The sequence below is a fragment of the Oncorhynchus mykiss genome, chromosome 2 (assembly GCF_057628025.1).
Source record: "Oncorhynchus mykiss isolate SJ-2025 chromosome 2, ASM5762802v1, whole genome shotgun sequence".
NCBI lineage: Eukaryota > Metazoa > Chordata > Actinopteri > Salmoniformes > Salmonidae > Oncorhynchus > Oncorhynchus mykiss.
Window position 1 is genome coordinate 14789314 of NC_143023.1, and position 27667 is coordinate 14816980.

The 27667-nt window shown below is 47.6% G+C and overlaps 2 protein-coding genes across 6 annotated transcripts; one reads left to right on the forward strand and one right to left on the reverse strand.

The window, feature by feature from the left end:
* The first annotated feature begins 1632 nt into the window (after positions 1–1632).
* osgin2 (oxidative stress induced growth inhibitor family member 2) lies at positions 1633–11517 on the forward strand. Of its 2 annotated transcripts, none has more exons than XM_090189957.1 (6): positions 1633–2142; positions 7100–7194; positions 7352–7488; positions 7629–7820; positions 8025–8119; positions 8322–11517. In XM_090189957.1, the coding sequence occupies exons 2-6, from the start codon at positions 7128–7130 to the stop codon at positions 9520–9522; spliced, it is 1692 nt and encodes a 563-aa protein (XP_090046083.1). In that variant the 5' UTR covers positions 1633–2142; positions 7100–7127; the 3' UTR covers positions 9523–11517. The 2 variants fall into 2 exon arrangements, with proteins under 2 accessions (XP_090046083.1, XP_090046086.1); XM_090189960.1 differs by having other exon boundaries at positions 2099–2252.
* On the reverse strand, positions 9724–26303 carry nbn (nibrin). Of its 4 annotated transcripts, XR_016484453.1 has the most exons (18): positions 26073–26303; positions 25526–25647; positions 25010–25137; positions 24763–24922; positions 24578–24681; positions 24245–24362; positions 17884–18074; positions 17550–17650; positions 17283–17421; positions 16992–17200; positions 16692–16869; positions 15949–16579; positions 15601–15672; positions 14243–14386; positions 14030–14143; positions 13162–13211; positions 11689–11881; positions 9724–9935 (listed from the first exon to the last, which is right to left on the reverse strand). XR_016484453.1 is itself a non-coding variant. In XM_090189940.1 (17 exons), the coding sequence occupies exons 1-17, from the start codon at positions 26101–26103 to the stop codon at positions 11851–11853; spliced, it is 2523 nt and encodes an 840-aa protein (XP_090046066.1). In that variant the 5' UTR covers positions 26104–26303; the 3' UTR covers positions 11465–11850. The 4 variants fall into 4 exon arrangements, 2 of the variants coding, with proteins under 2 accessions (XP_090046066.1, XP_090046073.1); XR_016484455.1 differs by lacking the exon at positions 15601–15672 and having other exon boundaries at positions 9800–9935; positions 26073–26275; XM_090189940.1 differs by lacking the exon at positions 9724–9935 and having other exon boundaries at positions 11465–11881.
* Between the last annotated feature and the right edge of the window lie 1364 nt (positions 26304–27667).

The following is a 27667-nucleotide window of genomic DNA, read 5'->3' on the forward strand; positions in this document are numbered from 1 at the left end:
CCCACCCATGACTGCGCCCCTGCCAAGTCATGTGAAATCCAAAGATTAGAGGCCTAATTTATTTATTTAAATTTTGACAGATTTTCTTATATGAACTGTAACTCAGTAAAATTGTTAAAATGATTGCATGTTGCATTTATACTTTTGTTCAGAATATATTTTTATTGGGTCTATTGGTATGTCAAAGAAACATTTGGTGTTCTTGGGGACCAATAGGGCCTAGATGATTGTGACAAATTTCACAAGTTTGGCTTCCCACCATCTGACGAACACGTTGGAAAGGGTAGCATTGATTAGCATGAGGGTTGATGTGGATGGTGGTCGGGGAGGCCAGCCCCCACTCATGGATTGGGGTTGGTATCTGGCCTCCAGGCTGGGTCAGCCCCCATTTGCATAACAAGTAGTTGTGCTGAGCCTGCTGGCAGGGCCAACCTCCAGCAGCAGGCCGTGGTGGCCCCTCCCAGAAGGGAACCAAGGTTGAGCTGGCTGCTCCCATTGTGCAAGAAGCCTGAGTCGAGGTTGTGCTGAGCCTGCTTGCGGCGCTAACCCCCGAGTGTAGCCAGTCATGGACCAGGGTTGAGCTGGCCAGCCTTAGCACAGGGTGTGTAGAGTCAAGCAACAGCATGCATGCATTTGTCATACAGACTGTTTGTAAGACAGATGTGAAAAGGCATGAAGATGGATGCAGTTTAAATACTATGAGGGTGGTTGATTATTGAGATTGGCTTGTAGCTAATGAAGATTGGATGTAGGTGAGCAAATTAGCATGGTCACACTATGACCATTTAAGGAGTTCCTTGCTAGTAGCCCAAGGTTCCAATATGTGTGTCTGGGCCCATATATGGATTTCCTGCCAATATTTTATTTTTTATTAATTTAACTAGGCAAGTCAGTTAAAGAACAAATCTTAATTTTCAATGACGGCCTAGGGACAGTGGGTTAACTGTCTTGTTCAGGGGCAGAACGACAGATTTTTACCTTGTCGCTAGGGGATTCGATCTTGCAACCTTGGTTACTAGTCCAATCCTCTAACCACTAGGCCACCTGCCACCCCACTATGAATGTTAACTACAATCTAGCGTCATCAAATTTATCAATTGATCCCGTTCTTGAACCAGAAGAAGCCGCGCGATGGTCTGAGCGCGCGCTCTTTGCCGAGACTACGAATCTGTGCTCGCGCCCTTACCTGCGCTACCGCTCGCGCCCTATACCTGCGCTACCGCTCGCGCCCTACACATGCCCTACAGGTGCAGCGCGAATGAAGGAGTTTCGATGTGACGCTGAAGTCAAACCATGCACCCACCATCATCCAGTCAAAATCTGTCACCCTCCACCAGCTGGCGATTTTTCCTTGTTTCGCCTACAAAGCAATACGTTTTTGTATGGCGATTAATGAGTGTCAGATTTTGTCAACTAAAAAAATGAATAGCTCATTTGCTACGTAAGGTTTATTTGATCGAATATACGTTTCGTAATGCTTAAGTTCTTAGGAGTGTACTAATTTAAGTAGGACAATTTTGTATGATGTCTTTTTATTTTGTCAAATATATTTTTTTCCACCCTTACCACCATACAGTAGGTGGCGGCATGCACCTCTAACGCTTGTTTGCGGACCGCCATAATACAATAGAAGAAGAAGAAGCAGTAGTAGTAGTAGTAGTAGTAGTAGTAGTAGTAGTAGCAGCAGCAGCAGCAGCAGGAGGAGGAGGAGGAGGAGGATGATAGGCGGGAGCTAGACAGACCGCGGTGCCGCTTTGTGGACAACGACTCCCATTGTAGGGCGGAGAGACGTGTGTCTTGTCAGTAATCCATAGTCTTTGGTCAAACACAGAAACCGTTTTCTTTCCTTCTGAAGCAAGGACATCTGTCCTTGAGGTGGATATATAAAAGTGTCGGGTGACATTAGTAACATATTCAGGATTGGATGCTGTCATTAATGGTTAAAACACATCTCATCAGACATTATCTGTTCACTGCAGAGAGAGCGAGAGAGAAGCTGAGAGTGAGTGAGGGAGGTGGTATGTGTGTCATCTCATGAGCTCGATAGAGCCTCCCACCGGCGACTGCATATATACAGTGAGAGCGGCGGCCGTCGGCCGTACAGAGGAGTGATTGGGAGATATAGAGATACATCGTACGGAGGTAAGTAGCCTACAGAGCTGCCGCTTCAGAGCTGAGGGATGGTGTTGCTGCTTTCTCTTGGAGGGATGCGGAGAGCTAGAGGATGGCCGGGAGTGTCTGACAAATTATAGGTAGTACCCTACAAGGATTATGAAATTGTCGCTATTCGCATGTGCGCCCGCGTACGATGGAATCCACTCTCAAGATCACGGTTGGGGAGAGACAGTAGCATACCCTATAGCAGCCTAATATAGGATGCTGTATAGATTGTGTAGCGGGCCAAAATCGCAGTGCCTTTTAGACTAGAGAAGTCCTGTGATGGGCGGTAATTGTGTAATCCACAAGCCTATTTGAAGAGAATGTAACATTGATTACAGTAACAATCATACATTTTTGTCTCAGAAATATGACAAATTTGCTAAATTCTTATTGTGGTATAGGCATAGTTAGCCAAATGGAGGGTTGAATTAAGCCCTGTTTATACCTGGTGCTAACATGCACACTTTGTCCTCATTCTGATTGTGCCCACATTTGTAGACAGGTATAGAGATTAACAGCCACATTGTGATCCGATCTTCCTGACCACCTTCGGAGGCAGTCAGGCACACAAACCAAACCATTTAAATCATCAATATACCTGCCTCTAAACTCATTGTCAGGTAGCAGCACCATTGATTTATGTAATCAGTAAATGTCTTTAAATATATATTATTATCTGTCTGGCCAGATTATCTGTCAAATAACAGCTAATCTGGCTACAATGCGGACACAGTGGATGAATAAGAGACACATTTTAATACAATCTGTAAACAAAACAAACCATAAGCAGATAGTGATTGGATCATATTGATCAGATCCCCAAACTCACGTTAGTGCATGGTGTAAACAAGGCTTTACAGTACAAGAACATAAAGCACAATTACAGCTAAAACAGATCAAATAGCTATTACTAAACATTCCAGCTCAGAATACCAGCCTGATGCAGTTGGCTTTATATCAGCACTTTCACATGCAGGGAATACTAAAGCATCTCCACGGTAACGGAATTATGCTTTGACTCAGATTTTTCACTTTAAAATGTATGCCAAACAAAAACCATTGATTTCGAAGTTTAACAAATAGACTTCTTTGGACAATTTACACAGCAAACTTAACAAAAACCACATTTACTGGGAGAACTGTGCCGATGCTGAGAGAGAGAACAGCCAAAGGTAATGATAGACTATTGAACATCACACCATTGATATTCTGACACAGTACAAAGTTCGTGGCACCTGTACAAAGTTTGCACTTGTTATTTTTAACAGCGAATAAAAGTCATGAAAATATGTAAAGTTTATCTTCCTATTTAACATTTTATTCTTTATTCCTGTTTACACTTAAAAGGTACAGGCTTTGTACAGGCGCAGATACTGAGTGATTTTTGCCCTGAGAGTAACAACATTGTTTATCTGATGTAACAAGTGTCCCCTGGCTTGTTAAGATGGTAGGGAATTGACCCCAACCCTGGCACTGCCACCTAACCCATTCAACCCTGGCACTGCCACCTAACCCATTCAACCCTGGCACTGCCACCTAACCCATTCAACCCTGGCACTGAACCTAACCCATTCAACCCTGGCACTGCCACCTAACCCATTCAACCCTGGCACTGAACCTAACCCATTCAACCCTGGCACTGCCACCTAACCCATTCAACCCTGGCACTGCCACCTAACCCATTCAACCCTGGCACTGCCACCTAACCCATTCAACCCTGGCACTGCCACCTAACCCATTCAACCCTGGCACTGAACCTAACCCATTCAACCCTGGCACTGAACCTAACCCATTCAACCCTGGCACTGAACCTAACCCATTCAACCCTGGCACTGAACCTAACCCATTCAACCCTGGCACTGAACCTAACCCATTCAACCCTGGCACTGAACCTAACCCATTCAACCGTGGCACTGAACCTAACCCATTCAACCATGGGACTGAACCTAACCCATTCAACCCTGGCACTGAACCTAACCCATTAAACCGTGGGACTGAACCTAACCCATTCAACCCTGGCACTGAACCTAACCCATTCAACCCTGGCACTGAACCTAACCCATTCAACCCTGGCACTGAACCTAACCCATTCAACCCTGGCACTGAACCTAACCCATTCAACCATGGGACTGAACCTAACCCATTCAACCCTGGCACTGAACCTAACCCATTAAACCGTGGGACTGAACCTAACCCATTAAACCGTGGGACTGAACCTAACCCATTAAACCGTGGGACTGAACCTAACCCATTCAACCCTGGTTTTTTTTTTTTTAATATATAGTCCTTTTAACAAAAAAAAATTCACAAAGTGCTTTACAGTAACCCAGGTATAAGTTCTAGAAGTTTTGAGTATACCCCCCCCCCCCCCCCTCCATGTGAGTAAGCTGGCTGAATGTGGGTGAGAGTGTTAAATTGGTCCGTGGTGTGGAAATGCCAGATTTAGCCTGCCAAACAGGGGGCACGGCTCTACAATACCCACTGCCTGCTCCCTCCATGACTTTCTCTGGTACTCCCGCCCAAACAGAGCACGGCCAGTGTATGGAATCCTGCCACTTTTACTGAAAAGGGTAACACCCAACACCCCAGCACTGAGTGAAAAACAGCCTGCAGGGCTCTCTTACCCAGGGCTGGACAGGGGAGTGGGAGGTGGAAAGGGGGAGATGCGGGAGGGGAGTGTGTGCTTGTCAGAGGGGAGATGGGTGCATGTCAGAGTGGAGGTGGGAGGGATGGTTGGTGCATGCCAGAGTGGAGGTGGGAGGGATGGTGGGTGCATGCCAGAGTGGAGGTGGGAGGGATGGTGGGTGCATGCCAGAGTGGAGGTGGGAGGGATGGTGGGTGCATGCCAGAGTGGCGGTGGGAGGGATGGTGGGTGCATGCCAGAGTGGCGGTGGGAGGGATGGTGGGTGCATGTCAGAGTGGAGGTGGGAGGGATGGTGGGTGCATGCCAGAGTGGCGGTGGGAGGGATGGTGGGTGCATGTCAGAGTGGAGGTGGGAGGGATGGTGGGTGCATGCCAGAGTGGCGGTGGGAGGGATGGTGGGTGCATGTCAGAGGGGGGGTGGGAAGGGAGATGGGTGCATGTCAGAAGGGAGGTGGGAAGGGAGATGGGTGCATGTCAGAAGGGAGGTGAGAAGGGAGATGGGTGCATGTCAGAAGGGAGGTGAGAAGGGAGATGGGTGCATGTCAGAAGGGAGGTGAGAAGGGAGATGGGTGCATGTCAGAAGGGAGGTGGGAAGGGAGATGGGTGCATTTCAGAAGGGAGGTGAGAAGGGAGATGGGTGCATGTCAGAAGGGAGGTGGGAAGGGAGATGGGTGCATGTCAGAAGGGAGGTGAGAAGGGAGATGGGCGCATGTCAGAAGGGAGATGGGCGCATGTCAGAAGAGAGATGGGTGCATGTCAGAAGGGAGGTGGGTGCATGTCAGAAGGGAGGTGAGAAGGGAGATGGGCGCATGTCAGAAGGGAGGTGGGTGCATGTCAGAAGGGAGATGGGTGCATGTCAGAAGGGAGGTGGGTGCATGTCAGAAGGGAGATGGGTGCATGTCAGAAGGGAGGTGGGTGCATGTCAGAAGGGAGATGGGTGCATGTCAGAAGGGAGGTGAGAAGGGAGATGGGTGCATGTCAGAAGGGAGGTGAGAAGGGAGATGGGTGCATGTCAGAAGGGAGGTGGGACGGGAGATGGGTGCATTTCAGAAGGGAGGTGAGAAGGGAGATGGGTGCATGTCAGAAGGGAGGTGAGAAGGGAGATGGGTGCATGTCAGAAGGGAGGTGAGAAGGGAGATGGGTGCATGTCAGAAGGGAGATGGGTGCATGTCAGAAGGGAGGTGGGAAGGGAGATGGGTGCATTTCAGAGGGAAGGTGGGAGGCTTGGTGGTTGCATGTCAGAAGGGAGGTGGGAGGGGAAAGGGTGTGGATGACCTGTGGCAGGTGGGAAACAGGGGAACCGGGAGGTGTGTGCATGAGGCAGGGTTAGAGGGGAGATGTTTGGGTGGGTGTGTATGGGGGTAGGGAGGCGCGCCCCTCTTGTCTAGTCTGTCAGTGTGCCAGGTCTACATTCCCACTGCACCGGCCGGTGAAAAGGGCTGTAAATATATAAACAGGCCTGGCAGGATTAGAGCCTGCTGGGAGTGATCAGGGGGGATTTCCACCCCGCCTGGCACACAATGGCACCGCCACATAACATAAACACGCATACACACACACACACAATGGCACCGTGGCACAACAGACCTGAGCCTCCATAGATTTGATGCATACTGTCTTTTGTTTGGGAAGAGGAGGTTCGTCTAGCCACGGGCTGTGTGTACGATGCAGGGGGCGCGGCGGGGTGGCAGGGGAGGGAGGGAGGGGTGTTGTGGTCCTGATTGGATTTGTGTGTGTGTATATGAGGGGGGTCATGACTGTGTGTGTGTGTGTGTGTGTGTGTGTGTACAGAGAGAGAGAGAGAGACAGACAGAGAAAGAAATAGAGAGAGACGGACACAATAGCATGATGAATAGAGTTGTTTTATTCCCTGTGTGTGTGCTGGAGAGTCAGCTGAGCGTCGATAGAGACAGACCGAGGGATGGGATCTATGCTCACATAAAACAACAACCGTGACGGCCGATCCAGTCTGGTTTGAACCTGTCACACCAGACTAAGAAGCAGACTGAGAAGTGACAACTGCAGTAATTTCACAGACCACAACCCTCTCTCTCAGCTAAAAGGCACTAACTAACACACTCTAACGTACGACAGCTCTACTGTTGGCCAAGCAGACATTCTCTCTGTATGATTTGGCAGTCCCACACTCACTCTACTGTACCTGACTCACTTAACCTGTGAGAGAATGAAAGACTGTCTGCAACCACCAACCATCTTCACTTTGTTTACCCGTATCCATCCATCCTGTCACCATGGTGACCCCTTTTCTCTCTCTCTCTCTCTCTCTCTCTCTCAGTGTGCCGGCTCTGGCTCTGGCTACAGCCATGCCTCTTCTGGAAGAGACCACTGTGCCTCGAGAGCATCCCCCCACACTGCCTGTGGTCATCATAGGTATGTTTGGCCCTAACCTCTGACATCTAACCCTAACCTCTAACTCTGCCCCGAGAGGCTAGCACCCCTTCGCCATCCTACCTCGCCCGCCGTCCTCATTCACAGGTAGCCTCTGACATTGCAAACATTTGATTCTCTCCTCTGTATGTCTGTGTAGGTAACGGGCCATCAGGTATCTGCCTGTCCTACCTGCTGAGTGGCTACAAGCCCTACCTGGACCCTTCAGCTGTTCACCCAAACCCTGTTCTGTACAGGAAGTTACAGGAGACCAGACACCTGCCCATCACTGAACAGGTGAACATCAAAGCATTGCATTAAACACACACACACACACACACACACACACACACACACACACACACACACACACACACAGAGAGATCACAGTTGACAAACACATACACATTGAAACATGATCTGGTCTCTCTATGCAGGATCTGGAGTATCTGAGTGAAGGTCTGGAGGGGCGGTCAGGAAACCCTGTAGCGGTGCTGTTTGACACCCTGCTGCACCCCAATGCGGATTTTGGCTACGAGTTTCCCCCTGTGCTACAGTGGAGAAGAGACAAGCAGCAGCACCTCCCTCACCTGGTGCTGGGCAGGGCAACGCCTGGAGGGGCCTGGCACGTGAGTTATTCCTAAACAGCTTACACCCTCCTTTCCCCCTTAATTTACCCCTACACCTCACCCATGGTGCTGGGCAGAGCTATGCCTGGGAAACCTGGAAAGACTTCACCCCCAAATCTCGTCATCCACATGTTCCAATGCTAAACCTAAACTCCATTCTTAAAATCCTCACCTCCAATCCTCTCTCTTTTCTCTCTCTTCTAGGTGATGGAGGGCTCCATGCTGACCATCAGTCTGGGCATCTGGATGGAACTGCCAGGGATCAACTACCGAGACCTGACTAACAATGGCAAATGCAGGTACTGACAATGGCAAATGCAGGTACTGACAATGGCAAATGCAGAGAGGGAAGGCGGGAGGGATGGAGAGAGATAGAGAGAGGCTGCAATAAAGTTAAATAGATTCAAAACAATGAGACAGCTTAAATCTTCTTAATACTTTAACAAAGTTTACTAAAGGATCTTTTGTTTGACAATGAGTGCTCCCCCCCCCCCCCCCCAGGGGCGTGACCAACGACCGGGCCACTCCAGAGGAGATCTCGTCTTACTACCGTAACTACGTCAAGCTGATGGGCCTGAAGCAGAACTTTGTTGACAACACCTACGTGACCTCTGTGCAGAAACTTTTCCGTGGACCCGAGGGCGAGGGTCTAGAGAATGGTCATGGAGGGTTGGGGGAGGAGGGAAAGGGGGTGTACGAGGGGGGAAAGGGGGTGTACGAGGGGAGGGAGAGTCAGGGTGTAGACGAAGGGGGAGGTGGGGGCCTGTGGGAGGTGAGGGGGTACCAGCGGGTGCAGGGCGACACCCACGTTCCTTTCTGCCTGTTTTCAGAGAATGTAGTTCTTGCCACGGGCGCGTCTGATTCGCCAGCTCAGCTGGGTGTGGAGGGGGAGGAGCTTCCCTTCGTGTTCCACAGCATCTCTGCCCTGGGATTGGCTGTGAGCCGGAAGAAGCTTGGGCCAAACTCTGATCCGGTGCTGATTGTGGGGGCGGGGTTAAGCGCGGCGGATGCGGTTTTGTGCGCTTGTAACAACAACATTTCCGTGCTGCATGCCTTCCGCAAACACGTAGACGACCCAGGCCTCATCTTTAAACAGCTACCCAAGACCCTCTACCCAGAATACCACAAGGTCTACCACATGATGCACTCCCAGACCCACGCAACACCAAACATGGCTGCCACCTCCACCACCAATGGCCTTCCCAGCATGGCCGCCTCAGTCTGCTCCAAGATGTGCTCCAAGCCCCAACCCACCACAACTAACACGGCCGCCAGTGGTGGTCCCGTTCTGTTCCCTGACTACACCAGCTTCCCAGAGCACTGCGTGGAGTCCTTCCAGCCAGACATGAAGTGTGTCCTGCAGGGGAGCAACTCCCTCAAGGCCTTTAAGATCTCCATGGCCCTGGTGTTGATCGGCACCCATCCCAACCTGTTCTTCCTCAAGGGCCAGGGCCAGTACCTGGGACTGGACCCCACCAAACCCATCTCCTGCAAGCAGAACCCTGTGGATGTGCACCCCTACACCTTCGAGTGCACCAAGGACCCAGGACTGTTCGCCATGGGCCCGCTGGTGGGAGACAACTTTGTTCGCTTCCTAAAGGGCGGTGCTCTAGGCATTGCCTCCTGCCTGCTCAAGAGACTGAAGAAGAAAGGCAAGCTGATCGCAGAAGGGGGAGGAGTAGGAGGAGGGGAGTTTATCTAGGTGAAGTGTGGATGGAGAAGAACGAGGTGGTGAATAAGTTGGAAGGGAGAGAGGAGGAAGAGGCATCTTTATTTAAGCGAAGGGAGAAAGGATGTGGAGAAAGGGAGGAGAGGAAGGAGGAAGAGGAGGGGGTTCATCTTAGTAAAAATAGCTACTATAACCAATGGAGTTCTGAGTTAAAAGGGCAAAGCCAAACAGTACGTTTTTTAATATTTTATTGTTTGCAGTGGACATGCCTATTTGAACTCTGAAGCTTTCTTACCACTTCTGAGAGAACTGAAAACAATGGAAGTGGAGGCAGGCTAGTTACAGTTCATGACCAGGTTCAGCCCACCACCTGTTACAGCTCCACTGTTCTGGTTTCTGCTGGGAAGCTGTCACAGGGTTTAATGTCCTCTATCCAGAAATCCAACCTGCAGTGTGAAAATGTTTTTTAGAGTCATATTTGTGACATTTTGTAATGTCTTGAGTTTTTATTTGCTCACCTTGTCTTTCAAGCAAGTGCATTTTCTGATTTCTCATCTACTTTAAACAATTGTTCTACTATTTCTCTGATGGCCTTCACCATGCAATGGACTGTGAACCACTACAACTCCCCTTTAAAGCCTCAAGGAAATGGAACTTTGTAGAGATAGGCCCATAGCTGCTATAGTGTTTCTGCCATCATCTCAATTCTGAGTTTCTCATCAGTGCCAAGCTTCAGACCCCAAGCAGTATCTGGTTGTGATCTTTGAAAAATAATGATTTTGGATGCAGCAGTTGTTAGCTAGAATGCTAACGCTCATTGACATAGGCTGTAGAAAAGGCTAGTCAAATAGCCATTTTACTGGTTGAAGTTGAAGTGTTTTTTAAGAATAATGCAGTTGATTTGGGGTAACACAAACGTTATATTAAGCAGGACATTCATACGAGCTTTAAAATCCAATTATAATCCAAAAGTAGTGTGAAATGCACTCATAAGTAACATCTAAATATAGGCTTTTTTGCTGCCACCAATTTGCAGCAATGTTAACACAGAAAGGGGTCTATAAAATACTACTAGTCGACGACTCCTGATAAGTGTACATTGGATAAACGCAAACTGTAGCTGCATTCTTTGACGTCCATCAGTCTGAATACAAAACTACTTGTCCATTGCATTTATCAGGAGTTGACTATCGCCTATTGAAGTCATAATGACTGTTAAATGCACATTTTCTGGTTGCCATTATGGAGTAAATATTATGCCTGTGGCTCTGATTCCAGGTCCGTATAGTATTCTCTGTGACATTTCTCATACCATGTCACTTTCACACAGCCATCATACGCCTCAGGTGTTTGTTTTGCCAAATACCTGTTACTGTATGTAAAGCTGTGAGGACTGAGGGTGGAGTTTCATTCATTTATTGAACCAGTCAGTCGCCTTTAGAATGTGTGTATTCATATGCAGTTTATTTCCGCATGCACTCATCCTCAAGACTGAAGCTGCTTGCTGAAAAAAAAAAATAATAATTGTGGAATTGGGTTAAAATATAGATTGTTGACCAGATCGGCAAACTGAAAATGTATGGACAGTTCCTGGTCAATATGCTGTATTCCAAACTAACCAGCCCTTAAGCACTACATCCAGACCTGAAAAGATGAATCAGTGGATAGGTGTAATTGTAAGGTGGTGGTAGTCACTCAACCTTGCCCCCAAAGAGACCATCAGCTTATGGCTAATTACACCTACATGTCCAATCTACACAGTAGGTGCCTTGATGAGAAGGGTTAACTAGGGGTTGATTAATAAGAAAAGGAAACAGCAGGTTCCCCAACCCCTGGGGTCTAACCAGGGTTTTCTACTACTGTCTTACAACACATAACCCACGGTCTTCTCCTGTTCACAACAGACAGACACGCTGCTTTGTGCTTGGTAGAGTTGGACTCCTCTCTTGTACAACTCAAATGACTTTTTAATATGTTTTGTATACTGTATTTTTTATTATGAACAAATAAAAATCTTGAAACGTAAAACCTATTTATTTGTTTACATAGCTCGCCATCAGTGACTAAATCAAGGTATATAGTTAGTGTACAGTACATAGACAGACATTTCTGCCCACATCTATCACCGACAAAAACAGTTTAAACATTTGTCATTGACAGGCCCCTCTGGTCATTTTGAGTACAATGATCAAGAGTTACCTCAAAGATCCATTCCTGAACATTATTAGTGGAGCGGAGATGGCAGTTCTATCAAACTAAGAATTCTAGAAGCCAAAACATTCCATGGGGTGTTGGCATCCCTTCCTGTGTCTTAAGATGAACATTTGTCTGCAGGGCTTCACATGTTACAACCAGGTGCTCTCATCTTTTCTTGGTGGGTTTGGGGTTGTACCTATACACACACATACACACACACACACACACACACACACACACACACACACACACACACAGGTTAAGTCAGGGCAGTGGCCATCCAGGCATCCCACCTAAACACTCAGGCTTTTAACATTCCTGCTAGATCAATCCTGGATGCATTTAGAACAAATATTAAAAATAGCCCAAATTAAGCCAGCGCTGTAAACCTCTGGCCTTGTTTGAAGAACTCAAACCAAACATCCTCCCTATAAACTAAGTCTGGGAGACGGGTTCAGGCCAGACCCAAAAACATAAAACCGCGGCTTGTTTTCTTAGTAGCCGGCGCTGTCCTCTGGCCATGCATGACTGAGTGGGCATCATGACTCAATGATCAAACAGCACAGTCTCGCTCCAGGCAGGCATGCACGCACACACCCTTTCTGCTTAGCCAGGGAAAATGCAGCAGCCCTAGCGTGTGCATACATCACCAGCATAACCCAGACAACCAGGTGTGACGCAGGAATCACTGGGCGCTGATTGGTCAGTGACAACAAGTCCAAACCGTCCCAAACGAAGATCCACCCACTCACATCAGGAATGTTTCTCTCTGTTCTGTGGGTCTTGGTCTAAACGGTCCTTTTCAGATGACTATTTGACAGGCGATTCCAAAAATGGTGTTGATGTGTATTGTACATATGCAGGGGACCAGCTCATTTCTCCTTGAGGGAGAATACAGTTCTATCTAATGTGAATCATCGTTTAGCTGGGATCAAAACCTGAGATCAGCCATGTTGGTAGGACTACAGCTACAACCAAGGCTATGTTGCTGGGCAGTCAATGTTGTCTTGTGTTTCTGAATTGGGGTTAAGGGAATGAATAGATGAATGAATGTGGAGTAGTGAAGAGCTCAGCAGACAGCTTCTAGTCCCAGTCATCGTGTGGGCAGGCAGCTGTGTGTGCGTCAGCCTGTAGGGCGCTGTTGTCTTGTGTCTGGTAGTGACGTCCTTGAACACGGAGCAATGCCCCCTGGGAATGTGATGTTTGTGTAAGCTGGGTGCTCCAACCCTTCTGCTCCACTGCAGACTGCAGACGGAGTGGCTGACTTTTTCTACCTTGGGGGCTGGAGGGTTCAACATAATCAACATCACTCCACATTCATCCATTCATTCCCAGCCTGGCTCCAAACCTCTTCCAACCAATAGCCCGGGCTACAGCTTGGTTTACATTGTACTGTAGACTGTGGTGCTCTCCACCTGAAATAATGTGACCCAAATTGGTTTGGTGTTTGTAGCCTGACAAGCCTTGTCCTCGTACCTGAAGAGGTCATCTCCCAAAGTCTCCTCTTTCTTGTTCTGACGCTCATCCTGAAACACACAGACACAGGGCTTTGACTCACAAACCGCCATCTCCTCTCTACCCAGCCTCAACCCCCTCCATCTCCTCTCTACCCAGCCTCAACTCCCTCCATCTCCTCTCTACCCAGCCTCAACTCCCTCCATCTCCTCTCTACCCAGCCTCAGCCCCCTCCATCTCCTCTCTACCCAGCCTCAGCCCCCTCCATCTCCTCTCTACCCAGCCTCAACCCCCTCCATCTCCTCTCTACCCAGCCTCAACTCCCTCCATCTCCTCTCTACCCAGCCTCAGCCCCCTCCATCTCCTCTCTACCCAGCCTCAACCCCCTCCATCTCCTCTCTACCCAGCCTCAACTCCCTCCATCTCCTCTCTACCCAGCCTCAACCCCCTCCATCTCCTCTCTACCCAGCCTCAACCCCCTCCATCTCCTCTCTACCCAGCCTCAACTCCCTCCATCTCCTCTCTACCCAGCCTCAACCCCCTCCATCTCCTCTCTACCCAGCCTCAACCCCCTCCATCTCCTCTCTACCCAACCTCAACCCCCTCCATCTCCTCTCTACCCAGCCTCAACCCCCTCCATCTCCTCTCTACCCAGCCTCAACCCCCTCCATCTCCTCTCTACCCAGCCTCAACCCCCTCCATCTCCTCTCTACCCAGCCTCAACCCCCTCCATCTCCTCTCTACCCAGCCTCAGCCCCTCCATCCCCTGTTACTACCATTTCATGGTAAATACCATGTACTTCTATTCTAGGAGTGTTTGTGTGTCTCAGGGGTTGCTAAACAGACAGTAAGTATTGTAGTAAACAGCAGCTGAAGTAGGACTGTGTACCTCTGCTGCGTCTCTCAGCCACTCCTCCAGCTCAGAGTTCTTGCCTCGGTTGTGGGCCAACAGGTCTGACCCGCCGATGATGTTGGGCAAACCCTGGGCACCGGGAACTGGGACCTGAAACACACACACATTACTACACACACACACAGAAACAGAGACACTAACCTAACAGAGTCCCATGACCTGTGTTGTGATGAGCATTCTGGGGTCTACCTTGCGGAAGCGTTTAAAGTCCTTCCTGTTGACATTGCCGTGCGTCTCCATAGGGCGTGGTTTAGGTCTTGCCGGTGTTGCCACGGTGAGGGATTTGAACGCCACCACTATAAGTCTGCTGGGGAGATTCTCACCCCCTAAACCCTACATCACAACACACAGACCAGTTACTGACAGACCTAACTCTTCCCCACTGGCCCCTACTCCAGACCAGTTATTGATAGACCTAACTCTTCCCCACTGGCCCCTACTCCAGACCAGTTACTGACAGACCTAACTCTTCCCCACTGGCACCTACTCCAGACCAGTTACTGATAGACCTAACTCTTCCCCACTGGCCCCTACTCCAGACCAGTTACTGATAGACCTAACTCTTCCCCACTGGCCCCTACTCCAGACCAGTTACTGATAGACCTAACTCTTCCCCACTGGACCCTACTCCAGACCAGTTACTGACAGACCTAACTCTTCCCCACTGGCCCCTACTCCAGACCAGTTACTGACAGACCTAACTCTTCCCCACTGGCCCCTACTCCAGACCAGTTACTGATAGACCTAACTCTTCCCCACTGGCCCCTACTCCAGACCAGTTACTGACAGACCTAACTCTTCCCCACTGGCACCTACTCCAGACCAGTTACTGATAGACCTAACTCTTCCCCACTGGACCCTACTCCAGACCAGTTACTGATAGACCTAACTCTTCCCCACTGGACCCTACTCCAGACCAGTTACTGACATACCTAACTCTTCCCCACTGGCCCCTACTCCAGACCAGTTACTGACAGACCTAACTCTTCCCCACTGGCCCCTACTCCAGACCAGTTACTGATAGACCTAACTCTTCCCCACTGGCCCCTACTCCAGACCAGTTACTGACAGACCTAACTCTTCCCCACTGGCCCCTACTCCAGACCAGTTACTGATAGACCTAACTCTTCCCCACTGGCCCCTACTCCAGACCAGTTACTGATAGACCTAACTCTTCCCCACTGGCCCCTACTCCAGACCAGTTACTGACAGACCTAACTCTTCCCCACTGGCCCCTACTCCAGACCAGTTACTGATAGACCTAACTCTTGCCCAATGGCCCCAACTCCAGACCAGTTACTGATAGACCTAACTCTTCCCCACTGGCCCCTACTCCAGACCAGTTACTGACAGACCTAACTCTTCCCCACTGGCCCCTACTCCAGACCAGTTACTGATAGACCTAACTCTTCCTCACTGGCCCCTACTCCAGACCAGTTACTGATAGACCTAACTCTTCCCCACTGGCCCCTACTCCAGACCAGTTACTGACAGACCTAACTTATCTCCACTGGCCCCTACTCCAAACAGATACAGACAGGACTTACTGAGGCTTCCTGTTTGACATCAGTCTCTGGCTCTTCCAGATGACCAGGGGTCACACCATTAACTGGTTTTGACTTGGGGGGGGGGGACAGAAGATGGAGGATAGTTCATAATAATAGTCACGTCATAGAAACCAGGGCTGGGGAAGGCAGTCAATTCAGGAAGTAAACTGAAATCACAATTCAGTGATTTTAAAAATGGCAGATATTTTCAATGAAACAGAAGTAGAAGCTATCAATTTTTTTATTTTAAATTAAAATCCCTTCCCGAATTGAGTGGCTTTAATATGAATTGATCCCAGCCTTGATAGAAACACATGATAACAAGCACACAATGACAGCTCCTCTCACCTCAATGAAAGACACCTCTTCGTCTTTGACCTCAGCTACAGGCTCCGCTCCCTGTCGTCTGCTGGCTGACAATCGCTCTTCTGAATCAAAGCCTGACCTATGATTGGCTGCGATTGGTTCCACTGAATAAACCCGCTGTTTCTTATTGGCAGAGGTAAGATCCACTGTCTCTAGGAGCGATTTTCTATTGGTTGAGCTCTTGTCTATCAGTTGAGACCTCTGGCCTTGATTGGTTGAACTCTGTTCCGTCAGCTTCAACCGCTGGCCTTGACTGGCTGACATGGGCTCATCCGATTCGTCCATGTCCTCAGACATGATGGACTCCAGTTCATCCATCTCTATCTCTGAAGCCCCACTCCCTTTAGTGTCCTCCTCCATCTCCTTCCTCTTCCTGGATTGGAGCCCCTGCTGGGCAGGGTTGGAGAACCCCTCTGACAGAGCCTCAGTCTGACCTGGAAACAGATGTGCAACTGAGCTGTGTTGGCCCTGGGACCTGCCTGTGGGGGGGTGTGTGGGGTTGGAGGTCTCTGAGTGCTGTGGTACTGTCCTCTTCATCTTCTCCTTCTCTTCTTCCCTCCTGGAGAACTTGGCCTCTGATTGGACAGTAGAGGACTCCTTGCCTTCCCGAGGTCTGAGAGAGAGAGAAAACGTTGGTGTCTGTATATATATAATATCACCATTAACTCAAGATTGATAAGCCACTGTGTGGAATTGTATGGATATCTCCAGAGAGCTGCACTTGCCTTTTCTTGCCAACAGGCTGGAAGAAATTAGTGAGGGCAGACTGTTTCTGGGGGGAACATTTCTGCGAGACCTGTTGTTTCTGGGAGGAGCGATTCTGTGGAGACATCGTCTGCACTCCTCCGTTGGTCCGAGGGGCTGTGGCCAGGAATCTGGTGATAGCATCACCTTTCCCTCCACCTAATATCATGATAATACAATGTCATTTAGCAGACCCGTGTTTTCAGTTTATATGGCCCACGCCAGAACTTTCCTACTGTAACTCTGACACCCACCCACTCTGTCATTAGAAACTATTCTACCTGGATGTTGTAGCTCTCCCTTTTTTCTGTCCGAGCCGCCACCACCAGCACTGTCTGAGGCGCTGAATGATGACATCATAGTCTCTGCCACTGTGCAGGTCCCGGCCAGCTCTCGGCCTGAGGGTTTGGGTCGGTTAAGATGAGAAGTGGTCCGGCTCTGGTCCCTCTCAGGGGTCTCTCCAACTGCGCTCACCCCAGCCACGTCCACCCTACTCGGGGATAAGAAAACACAGATCAGCCTGATGCACTCAAACAGAACTGTGAGTCAGGTTGTGTGTGTGTGTGTCTTACCCACTGATGCCCTGTGACGGCTCTGTGTTTACAGCATAGGCTGTGATGTTCTGAGACACCGCTGGCATTACAGTCTCGTCCACTGGTGCATTCTGGGATAGCGTGGCGCCAGGGATGGTGGGCTTCTTTCTCATGGATTCTGACCAGGGGAGAAACACATTAACAACGATACAAGTGTTGACTTCACTATATAAGTCCATTTCATTATAAAATCAGGAACTTAAAATAAACTGAGACTATGATTCACTGTATGAGAGCCCCACCCACCTGAGTCAGCCATTCGATTGGAGGGATTGCAGTACTTGTCACAGCTGACATAGATGGCAGCCAATCCGATCTCAGACTCTGTGATGAATCGAAGACCTTTCCTGGTGAGTGTGAGAGATGGTAAATATAGACTGTGCTGACACAACCAGTTAGTCTCATTTCAGAGCTGCAGAGAAGAAGTGTAACACCATAACAGTGAATATACTTAGGAAAAGCTTTAGGAATGTCTCAATTGTTTGTGTAGTTCAACCCCCCCCAAAACAAATCTCCCTTTTTTAAGGTATGGAACACATTCAAACTGCACTCTGTCTTTATGATACTGCAATGTGTGTACCTCTGTAGAATCCTCCCCACAGAGTCTGCCCACTTCTTAGTGGAGTGGGACAGTAGTGCTTGGGAGTTTCCCGTTGCCATGCCGATCACACAGCTCAATGGTGATTCCAGGAGTGACACAGGGACAGACCCCTCCTCCAAGAGCTGGCTCCTCCCACCTCCACAACTCACTGCCAAACTCAGACGCTTTTGCTGGAGAGAAGTGAGTGTGAGCGATTTATTATTAAGATTATTATTCCAAAATAGTAGCGGTACGGGTAGTAGGGGTGACGGTAATGTTTAATGATATTAGGGACAGTGGTGGTGGTAGTAGTAATGATGATGGTAGTTGTGATGTAATGGTGATGATGACAGTTATAAGTCAGTTATAGTAGGTAGTCGGGAGAGATATTAGAGGTAGAAGTGCTACTAGTGGTAATGGTAGCAGTAGGGATAGAGGTAGAAGTGCTACTAGTGGTAATGGTAGTAGTAGTAGGGATAAAGGTAGAAGTTCTACTAGTGGTAATGGTAGTAGCAGTAGAGATATTAGAGGTATAAGTGCTACTAGTGGTAATGGTAGTAGTAGGGATAAAGGTAGAAGTTCTACTAGTGGTAATGGTAGTAGTAGGGATAAAGGTAGAAGTGCTACTAGTGGTAATGGTAGTAGCAGTAGAGATATTAGAGGTAGAAGTGCTACTAGTGGTAATGGTAGTAGTAGGGATAAAGGTAGAAGTGCTACTAGTGGTAATGGTAGTAGTAGGGATATTAGAGGTAGAAGTGCTACTAGTGGTAATGGTAGTAGCAGTAGAGATATTAGAGGTAGAAGTGCTACTAGTGGTAATGGTAGTAGTAGGGATAAAGGTAGAAGTGCTACTAGTGGTAATGGTAGTAGTAGGGATATTAGAGGTAGAAGTGCTACTAGTGGTAATGGTAGTAGCAGTAGAGATATTAGAGGTAGAAGTGCTACTAGTGGTAATGGTAGTAGTAGGGATATTAGAGGTAGAAGTGCTACTAGTGGTAATGGTAGCAGTAGAGATATTAGAGGTAGACATTCTACTAGTGGTAAAGGTAGTAGCAGTATAGATATTAGAGGTAGAAGTGCTACTAGTGGTAATGGTAGTAGCAGTAGAGATATTAGAGGTAGAAGTTATACTAGTGGTAATGGTAGTAGCAGTAGAGATATTAGAGGTAGAAGTGCTACTAGTGGTAATGGTAGCAGTAGAGATATTAGAGGTAGAAGTGCTACTAGTGGTAATGGTAGCAGTAGAGATATTAGAGGTAGAAGTTCTACTAGTGGTAATGGTAGTAGCAGTAGAGATATTAGAGGTAGAAGTGCTACTAGTGGTAATGGTAGTAGTAGAGATAGAGGTAGAAGTGCTATTAGTGGTAATGGTAGTAGAACGGTAGGGGGAGAGCGACAGAACAGGAGAGGGAGAGCGACAGAACGTTAGGGGGAGAGCGACAGAACGGTAGGGGGAGAGCGACAGAACGGTAGGGGGAGAGCGACAGAACGGTAGGGGGAGAGCGACAGAACGGTAGGGGGAGAGCGACAGAACGGTAGGGGGAGAGCGACAGAACGTGAGGGGGAGAGCGACAGAACGGGAGGGGGAGAGCGACAGAACGGGAGGGGGAGAGCGACAGAACAGGAGAGGGACAGAACAGGAGGGGGAGAGCGACAGAACGGTAGGGGGAGAGCGACAGAACAGGAGAGGGACAGAACGGGAGGGGGAGAGCGACAGAGCGGGAGGGGGAGAGCGACAGAACAGGAGGGGGAGAGCGACAGAACGGTAGGGGGAGAGCGACAGAACGGGAGGGGGAGAGCGACAGAACGGGAGGGGGAGAGCGACAGAGCGGGAGGGGGAGAGCGACAGAACGGTAGGGGGAGAGCGACAGAACAGGAGAGGGACAGAACGGGAGGGGGAGAGCGACAGAGCGGGAGGGGGAGAGCGACAGAGCGGGAGGGGGAGAGCGACAGAGCGGGAGGGGGAGAGCGACAGAACGGGAGGGGGAGAGCGACAGAACGGTAGGGGGAGAGCGACAGAACGGGAGGGGGAGAGCGACAGAACGGGAGGGGGAGAGCGACAGAGCGGGAGGGGGAGAGCGACAGAGCGGGAGGGGGAGAGCGACAGAGCGGGAGGGGGAGAGCGACAGAACGGTAGGGGGAGAGCGACAGAACAGGAGAGGGACAGAACGGGAGGGGAGAGCGACAGAACAGGAGAGGGAGAGCGACAGAACGGTAGGGGGAGAGCGACAGAACGGTAGGGGGAGAGCGACAGAACGGTAGGGGGAGAGCGACAGAACGGGAGGGGGAGAGCGACAGAGCGAGAGGGGGAGAGCGACAGAGCGGGAGGGGGAGAGCGACAGAGCGGTAGGGGGAGAGCGACAGAGCGGTAGGGGGAGAGCGACAGAACAGGAGAGGGACAGAACGGGAGGGGGAGAGCGACAGAACGGGAGGGGGAGAGCGACAGAACAGGAGAGGGACAGAACGGTAGGGGGAGAGCGACAGAACGGTAGTGGGAGAGCGACAGAACAGGAGAGCGACAGAACGGGAGGGGGAGAGCGACAGAGCGGGAGGGGGAGAGCGACAGAACGGGAGGGGGAGAGCGACAGAACGAGCCAGAAAAAGGGAGAGTGCGAGAGAAAAAAAGAGACAGAAAACGAGAGACAGAGACTGTATTGAGAGTTAAAATAAACACATCACAGATTTTAACAACCATTTCCCCGAATACATAACTGATTGACCACAAATAACCAACCACCTAACATCATTACCTGATCTCCTAGCTGATGAGAAGAGGTGGCAATAAACAGGTCATAATGGAAGCCCTTAAATGATTTAGTCAGACTCTCACATTGGGGAGCCATGTGAGATGAATGCTGTTCTGTAACGTTGGATTGTATAATGGCTATGCATAGAGAGCAAGAGGCCGGCCAGTACCTGTTTGGAGTGAGAGAAGCAGGCCAGTACCTGTTTGGAGTGAGAGAGGCAGGCCAGTGCCTGTTTGGAGTGAGAGAGGCAGGCCAGTACCTGTTTGGAGTGAGAGAGGCAAGCCAGTACCTGTTTGGAGTGAGAGAGGCAGGCCAGTACCTGCTTGGAGTGAGAGAGGCAGGCCAGTACCTGTTTGGAGTGAGAGAGGCAGGCCAGTACCTGTTTGGAGTGAGAGAGGCAGGCCAGTACCTGTTTGGAGTGAGAGAGGCAGGCCAGTACCTGTTTGGAGTGAGAGAGGCAGGCCAGTACCTGTTTGGAGTGAGAGGCAGGCCAGTACCTGTTTGGAGTGAGAGAGGCAGGCCAGTACCTGTTTGGAGTGAAAGAGGCAGGCCAGTACCTGTTTGGAGTGAGAGAGAGAGGCTTGAGTTTGAGTTTATTTTATTTTTACAGGGACAGTGCACATTAATCAACGTTTCAGTAAAAGTGCCGGTTTTAGCCAGCCGGCTAATTTTCAACCGCAGTCCCAGGGTAGGTTATTAAAAACAATTGTCTATAGACAATCTTTGAGCAGTGAGCACACGCAGAGCAACATAGGACAAGCAAGATATAGCATACAGACAGAGCAACATAGAACAAAAAGCAACAAGACAAAATCCATAAAGACAACAGTGTTTCCACACCTCACAAGCTAAAGACAACAGACAACACGGAAAGCGGCAATACACAGCTAGGGATTATGTTCACAAATCTGATTGACCTTTAGCCATGTTTTCATGTTTTTTTTTGGAAGTGTGATATGTGGTGCAGTTATGTGTGTCTGATGGCAGTGTATTCCAGACAAGAGAAGCTCTCACAGAGAAAGCAGACTGACTAAAGGTGCTTTCCCTTAAGGGAACTATAGAGTCACCTCTCATGGCAGACCTTGTGGATCTGCTGCAATATGTTTGGATTTTCTGTTTAACAAAAATACTGAGTGGAGGGGGAGCCAGGCCATTTAGGATCTTGAATACAAGACATGCGTCGATATATTGCACAAGACTTTCCCAACTCAGGAGCTCATGCTTTCTGAGGATGTAACAGTGATGATGGCTATTGGGCGTTCTATCAAGCACTTTGAGAGCCTGTTTGTAGACAGACTGAATAGGTTTTAATGTTGTACAGCAAGCTTGGGCCCAACTAGTCAAGCAGTATGTTAAGTGGGGGAGTATAATAGATTTGAAGTACAGTTTTGCTACCTCTGTAGTCAAACAATTTTGTATGAATCGGAAATTAGCTAGATTGAATTTGGTTATTTGAATTACCTTTTTCACCTGTTTATTTAAAAGAGAGATTGGAATGATGCCACACTGACACACACAGTTCTGCCTTCAAGGTAGATATTCATCCATCTCAAGGCATCGGGGGAAAAGTTGAACTTGGACAATTTTGTGATGAGAACCTCATGGTTAACAGTATCAAAAGCCTTCCTTAGATCCAGAAACACAGCCCCAACAATGCCCCCTTTGTCCATCTTGGACTTCACATTTTCCAGAAGAAAGCAGTTGGCCGTTTCTGTGGAGTGTTTCGCTCTGAAGCCAAACTGCATGGAGTGTAATGTGAAGGGGCTTTTGTAGAGGTGGGCAATCAGTTGCTCTGCTACACACTTTTCAACAACCTTCGACACCACAGGTAGTAAGTATACTAATGGGCCTGTAGTTACGTCAGCAGGGTCGCCCGATTTAAAGACGGACGTTATTATGGCCGACTTCCATACCCTTGGAAACACCCCCTGACCAATAGATGTGTTGGTGACCTTAGTAATGGGGCCAATGAGTGACTCTTTGTAGTTTTTGAGAAAGGTAGAGTCCAGCCCAAACACATATTTGGCTTTAGAGTTCTTTAGTGAGCTAATCACCTTGGTCACCTTTGACTCAGAAACCTCCCTTATGATGAAGACAGGTTGAGCGTCATTCACTAACACTGAGCCCAAGAAACCAGTGGAGGAGTTCTGTGTCAGTACCCTGACAAAGTCAATAAAGTAGGAATTGAAGGCTATTGCTATTTTGACTGCATCCTGTGTTAGATTGTTATTCACCATGATTTCTAGTCTTTTTGCAGTGTTACTATGGTCTTTCCCTGTTAACTTTTTTCAATTCTCCCAGATAAATGTATAATTTCCCTTTGCTTCACCAGTTATGTTAATAAAAAGTTTTGCCTTGGCCTGTCTGATTTCTTTCATCACCTTATTTCTCAACATGGTAAACCTACGTCTGTCATGCTCTAATTTGGACTTTAGGGCTGTTTTTAAGAGCATAATCTTGTTCTTTCATCAATTTCCAGATTTCTCCATTTAGCCAAGGAAGAGTGCTCTTTTGGCCAGGTTTGGATTTTATTTTCTTTAGGAAAGCATTTATTGTAGTCTTTCACCTGACTATCAGCTTCCACATCTGTATAGGACAAGAGATCATTCCAGTTAATTCCATTTTCAAAATCATTTAATTCACTCTTAGGTATTCTTAGTTGATCCGGCTTTCTAACAGTAGAGGTTAAACCTGTTTTTTGAAAGCTTTCTGACTATAAGTGTCAGATTATGATCAGATAGCCCAGTAACCATACTGAATGATTTAGTCACTCGCTCTGGTTTATTACTGGACACCAAATCAATCTGTGTTCACCTGTCATCCCAGCAAGGACGCACTGAGATTTCAGTAGAGCAGCTACATAACTGACAATCATGGCAATGTACTGGAGATAAAACACATAATTGCGCTTTAAATCTTTGCATGAGTTACTTAGCTGGGGTCGGCGTACACCTGATGTTTTAGATAAAATAACAGCATCTGTAGAAGCTTTATTTTGATGTATTACACTTATATTTTCTTGAATGTTGAATATTTCTGTAGTTTGAATTTGGCGCATGGGAATTTCACTGGATGTTGTCAAATCGATCCCACTAAAGGGATTGGCGCGTGAAGGGATCACTAATTAACAGCTTCTACTCCCAAGCCATAAGACGGCTGAACAATTCATCAAATGGCCACCCGGACTATTTACATTGACCCCCACCCCTTTGTTTTCACACTGCTGCTACTCGCTGTTTATTATCTATGCATAGTCACTTTACAAATTACCTCGACTAACCTGTATCTCCGCACATTGATTCGGCACCTCGTTATTGTTATGTAATTTTTTACATTTTACTTAGTGTTACTTTTTTCTTCTCCATAATTTTCTCTCACACATTAGTTTATTGAGTAAATATTTTCTTAACTCTATTTCTTGAACTGCATTGCTGGTTAAGAGGTTGTAAGGAAGCATTTCACGGTCCATACCTGTTGTATTCAGCGCATGTGACTTTGAAATGTTGATTTGTTTGCAATGTGAGCGAGAGAGGCAGGCCAGTACTTGTTTGGTGTGTGAGCGAGAGGCAGGCCAGTACCTGTTTGCAGTGTGAGCTAGAGAGGCAGGCCAGTACCTGTTTGGCATTGAGGAAGAGGAAGGTCTTGCCAGTGAAAAGTTCTTTACGTTCTGGCCTCTCTGTCAGATCCACCTCATCCTTATTCAGACTGGGCTCGTCTATCTCTGGAAAGAAACTATTAACACATACAAACAGTCCTTCAATAACGTTGAAGGGATAGTGAGAGATTTGGGCAATTAAAAAAAAACTATTTCATCAATTTCAGAATAAGGCTGTAACATAACAAAATGTGGAAATGCACATATAAAATGAGACCTGGATGAAGTGGCAGCTATTATTGTGTGGTTTGTGGAGGTGAGCAGCAGCCTTGTGTGTGGTGTCTCTTAGTACCTCTCAGCTTTTGGAGGTGGTTGTTTCTGTCGCAGGGCTTCGGTGAGCTCAGTGAAAAACTCCTGCTTGACTATGGGCCGACAGCACAGCAACGCACAGATAGTCTGCATGGGGAGAGAGCACGTTCTGTATGTACAGATGAATTAACACACACACACACACATAGTTTGTGGTCATGTGCTGACCTTGATGGTGACTTTAACAGTGGGCATGACCAGGTGAGTGCAGTCCTGTGTCCAGGTGTTGGTCAGCCGGCCACCCAGAAGATGCAGGGTCTGAGACAGAGAGACCTTCCCTTCATTATCAACACAGGACGAACACACCACCACAGTTACCTGCTGCACACTGAAGAGAGAGAGAGACATTTCAAAATATAGATCTCTAATTAATTTCCATCAAAATTCTTATCATTGCATAAATGTGGGTGCACACCTGAATTTGCTGTGAAAGACCCCAAATGTCACTCTGTCCCCTGCCGTCAGGCTGCGAGGGGTGTCTCCAGACAGACGCTCCTCGTTAACAAACGTGCCATACTTAGAACTGTCCTTCAGGGTCAGGGCCTGGCACACAACACAACAACAGTCTGTTGGTTACATCTACTTTATGAAAAACTCTCTTAACCAAACAATACAAGATGTGGATTTTGATAACCCATAAAAACAAGTGTCGCCTTATGTAACACATGCACAACATTAGGCAAAAAACCCAGCTCTGTCTACAAGACAAGATTCATGCTGGCTAGTTAGGATGGTGAACAGTACGAGAGCACCTTCTACTGCAAGGGAGACATGACAGCATTTGATGGACTAGGGACAGAATGTAGGCCTATATATTTTTCAGTTAAGTTTTTAGGAGTTGTAGGGTAGTGCTCTGGTTATGCGGGTATGTAGGGTGTGTGGGTAAAACTAGTTATTACTAATAAAGGATATCCCCCCGTCTCTCTCTCACCTGATCTGTAGCAGTGAGGTGAGCATGAGCCCGGCTGATGGACTGGTCATTGGGCAGGATGACCTCACAGTTCTTACGCCCCACCACATACTCCTTCTCTGGCAGGAGGTAGTGGGTGACACCTGAGACAGGATATGTCATGAGATTGAATCATAAGAAAAGTAATGTTCTTATTCAAAACAACTGGAGGATGATTAAGGACTTAATCATCATATGTTATGCGTTAGATAGAAGATTACCAACTGCAACAGTGTAGGACTGCACGTTAGCTTGCTAGCCAGGTGTTGGATGTATTGTGTCATAGGAATAATACTAGCTAGCTAATTAGATGGCTAGCTATCCAAAAACGTGTAATAGTTTTAATTCTCATCTTCTAAGCGCTTATTCTGATACTCCAAAGTACACTGAGAAACATAGCTAGCTAACATCTAGAACGAGCTGTCAAATGTAGCTAGCTAATGTTGTTAGCTGGTGGGTTGGTCACCCGCTATGGCTAAGATAGCTAACGTTACTGTAGCTAACTAGAGCTGGGCAAAACAAAAGTTACCTCCGGATTCTAAAGGGTTCAGTGTCCACATGTTATAATACACTACGAGCTATGGAACGAACCCCCGAAAATGTGCTCTTCTCTGTCAATAACTAGCTAGGTATACATCTACGAATAGTAAAATATCTAATGCGAGTCCGAGTTGCATACAGTCAGCGCGAAAGTCAACATCAACTTCCTTTCAAAATAAGAGTCCCAACTGTGGGCATTGATATGATGCCGCTACTTATCAACTGAATCCAGTATAATTGTGTACTATGTAGTCCCCCATACAGTGATGCCTGCCAATGGTTCTTGAGAATATGTGGACAAAACAGAAAGGCCAATGTCTGACTGTGCTTCAAATGTGCTTTATGTAGTGACAATATCAGTGGGGTGTATTCATGGATGCCAAGGGAAGAAAAAAACACAATTATTTATCTTTCTATCACACCGGAGAAATTATCCGAGCGAGTGAAACAGCGCCCATCTGTCTCTGTATGTGTAGGCCATCTAACTAACGTTGTCTGATCGAAAATAGTATGACATCATTGTCGCCTGTATGGACTCCCTTGATAAAAAAAAAAGTATACAATAATAGCCCATGTTGAGCTAACTGAGCGAGCTCAACTGTGAATGGTGTCAAGGGAAGCCCGTTTGGATTTGTCTTCACTCTAATCACATCACATGGAGAGCAATACCTAATTGGTCTTGTCTACACTTGACACTTACATGTGACTTCTGCTATCAGAATACGAAGCAAGCTCGCTACTGAAAGCGCATACCATGGGGGACTTCATCAGCATTCCTCCCACAAGTCTCCAGAAAATTGTGTTTTGGGACAGAGGCACCTTTTCATTATAACGTTGGAGGAAATACATTCCTAGTGTACAGGGAACGTGTTTGCTGGCCTCAAATGCTAACCAGCTAGTTAATATTAAGAAAAATGATTTTGGGGGGGCTTGAGTTATGCTAACTCATTTGCAATCCCTTTAGCGTTGCTTGCTATCTTAGCTGGCTACTTAGCTACAATAGTTAGCTACTGCCATCAGTTGTTGTTGTGTTAGGGTGTGTTCGTAAATTCACTCTAGCTATCTACTCCGATTTCAGTGTACTCTCATCTGAATGTTTTATTTATTTATTTCACCTTTATTTAACCAGGTAGGCAAGTTGAGAACAAGTTCTCATTTACAATTGCGACCTGGCCAAGATAAAGCAAAGCAGTTCGACACACACAACGAGTTACACAAGGAGTAAAACAAACATACACTCAATAATACAGTATAAACAAGTCTATATATGATGTGAGCAAATGAGGTGAGATAAGGGTGGTAAAGGCAAAAAAAGGCCATGGTGGCAAAGTAAATACAATATAGCAAGTGAAACACTGGAATGGTAGATTTGCAGTGGAAGAATGTGCAAAGTAGAAATAAAAAATAATGGGGTGCAAAGGAGCAAAATAAATAAAATAAATACAGTAGGGAAAGAGGTAGTCGTTTGGGCTAAGTTATAGGTGGGCTATGTACAGGTGCAGTAATCTGTGAGCTGCTTTGACAGCTGGTGCTTAAAGCGAGGGAGATAAGTGTTTCCAGTTTCAGAGATTTTTGTAGTTCGTT

Bases quoted from the DNA above. Each gene is read 5' to 3' on its own strand.
- osgin2 (XM_090189957.1), top strand. From the start codon at position 7,128: ATGCCTCTTCTGGAAGAGACCACTGTGCCTCGAGAGCATCCCCCCACA. The intron at 7,489-7,628 runs GTGAACATCAAA...CTCTCTATGCAG, and splicing joins ACCTGCCCATCACTGAACAG to GATCTGGAGTATCTGAGTGA. The intron at 8,120-8,321 runs GTACTGACAATG...CCCCCCCCCCAG, and splicing joins ACTAACAATGGCAAATGCAG to GGGCGTGACCAACGACCGGG.
- nbn (XM_090189940.1), bottom strand. From the start codon at position 26,103: ATGTGGACACTGAACCCTTTAGAATCCGGAG. The intron at 25,648-26,072 runs GTAACTTTTGTT...ATCCTGTCTCAG, and splicing joins GAACCCTTTAGAATCCGGAG to GTGTCACCCACTACCTCCTG. The intron at 17,201-17,282 runs GTAAGACACACA...ATCCCCGAGTAG, and splicing joins CCGTCACAGGGCATCAGTGG to GGTGGACGTGGCTGGGGTGA.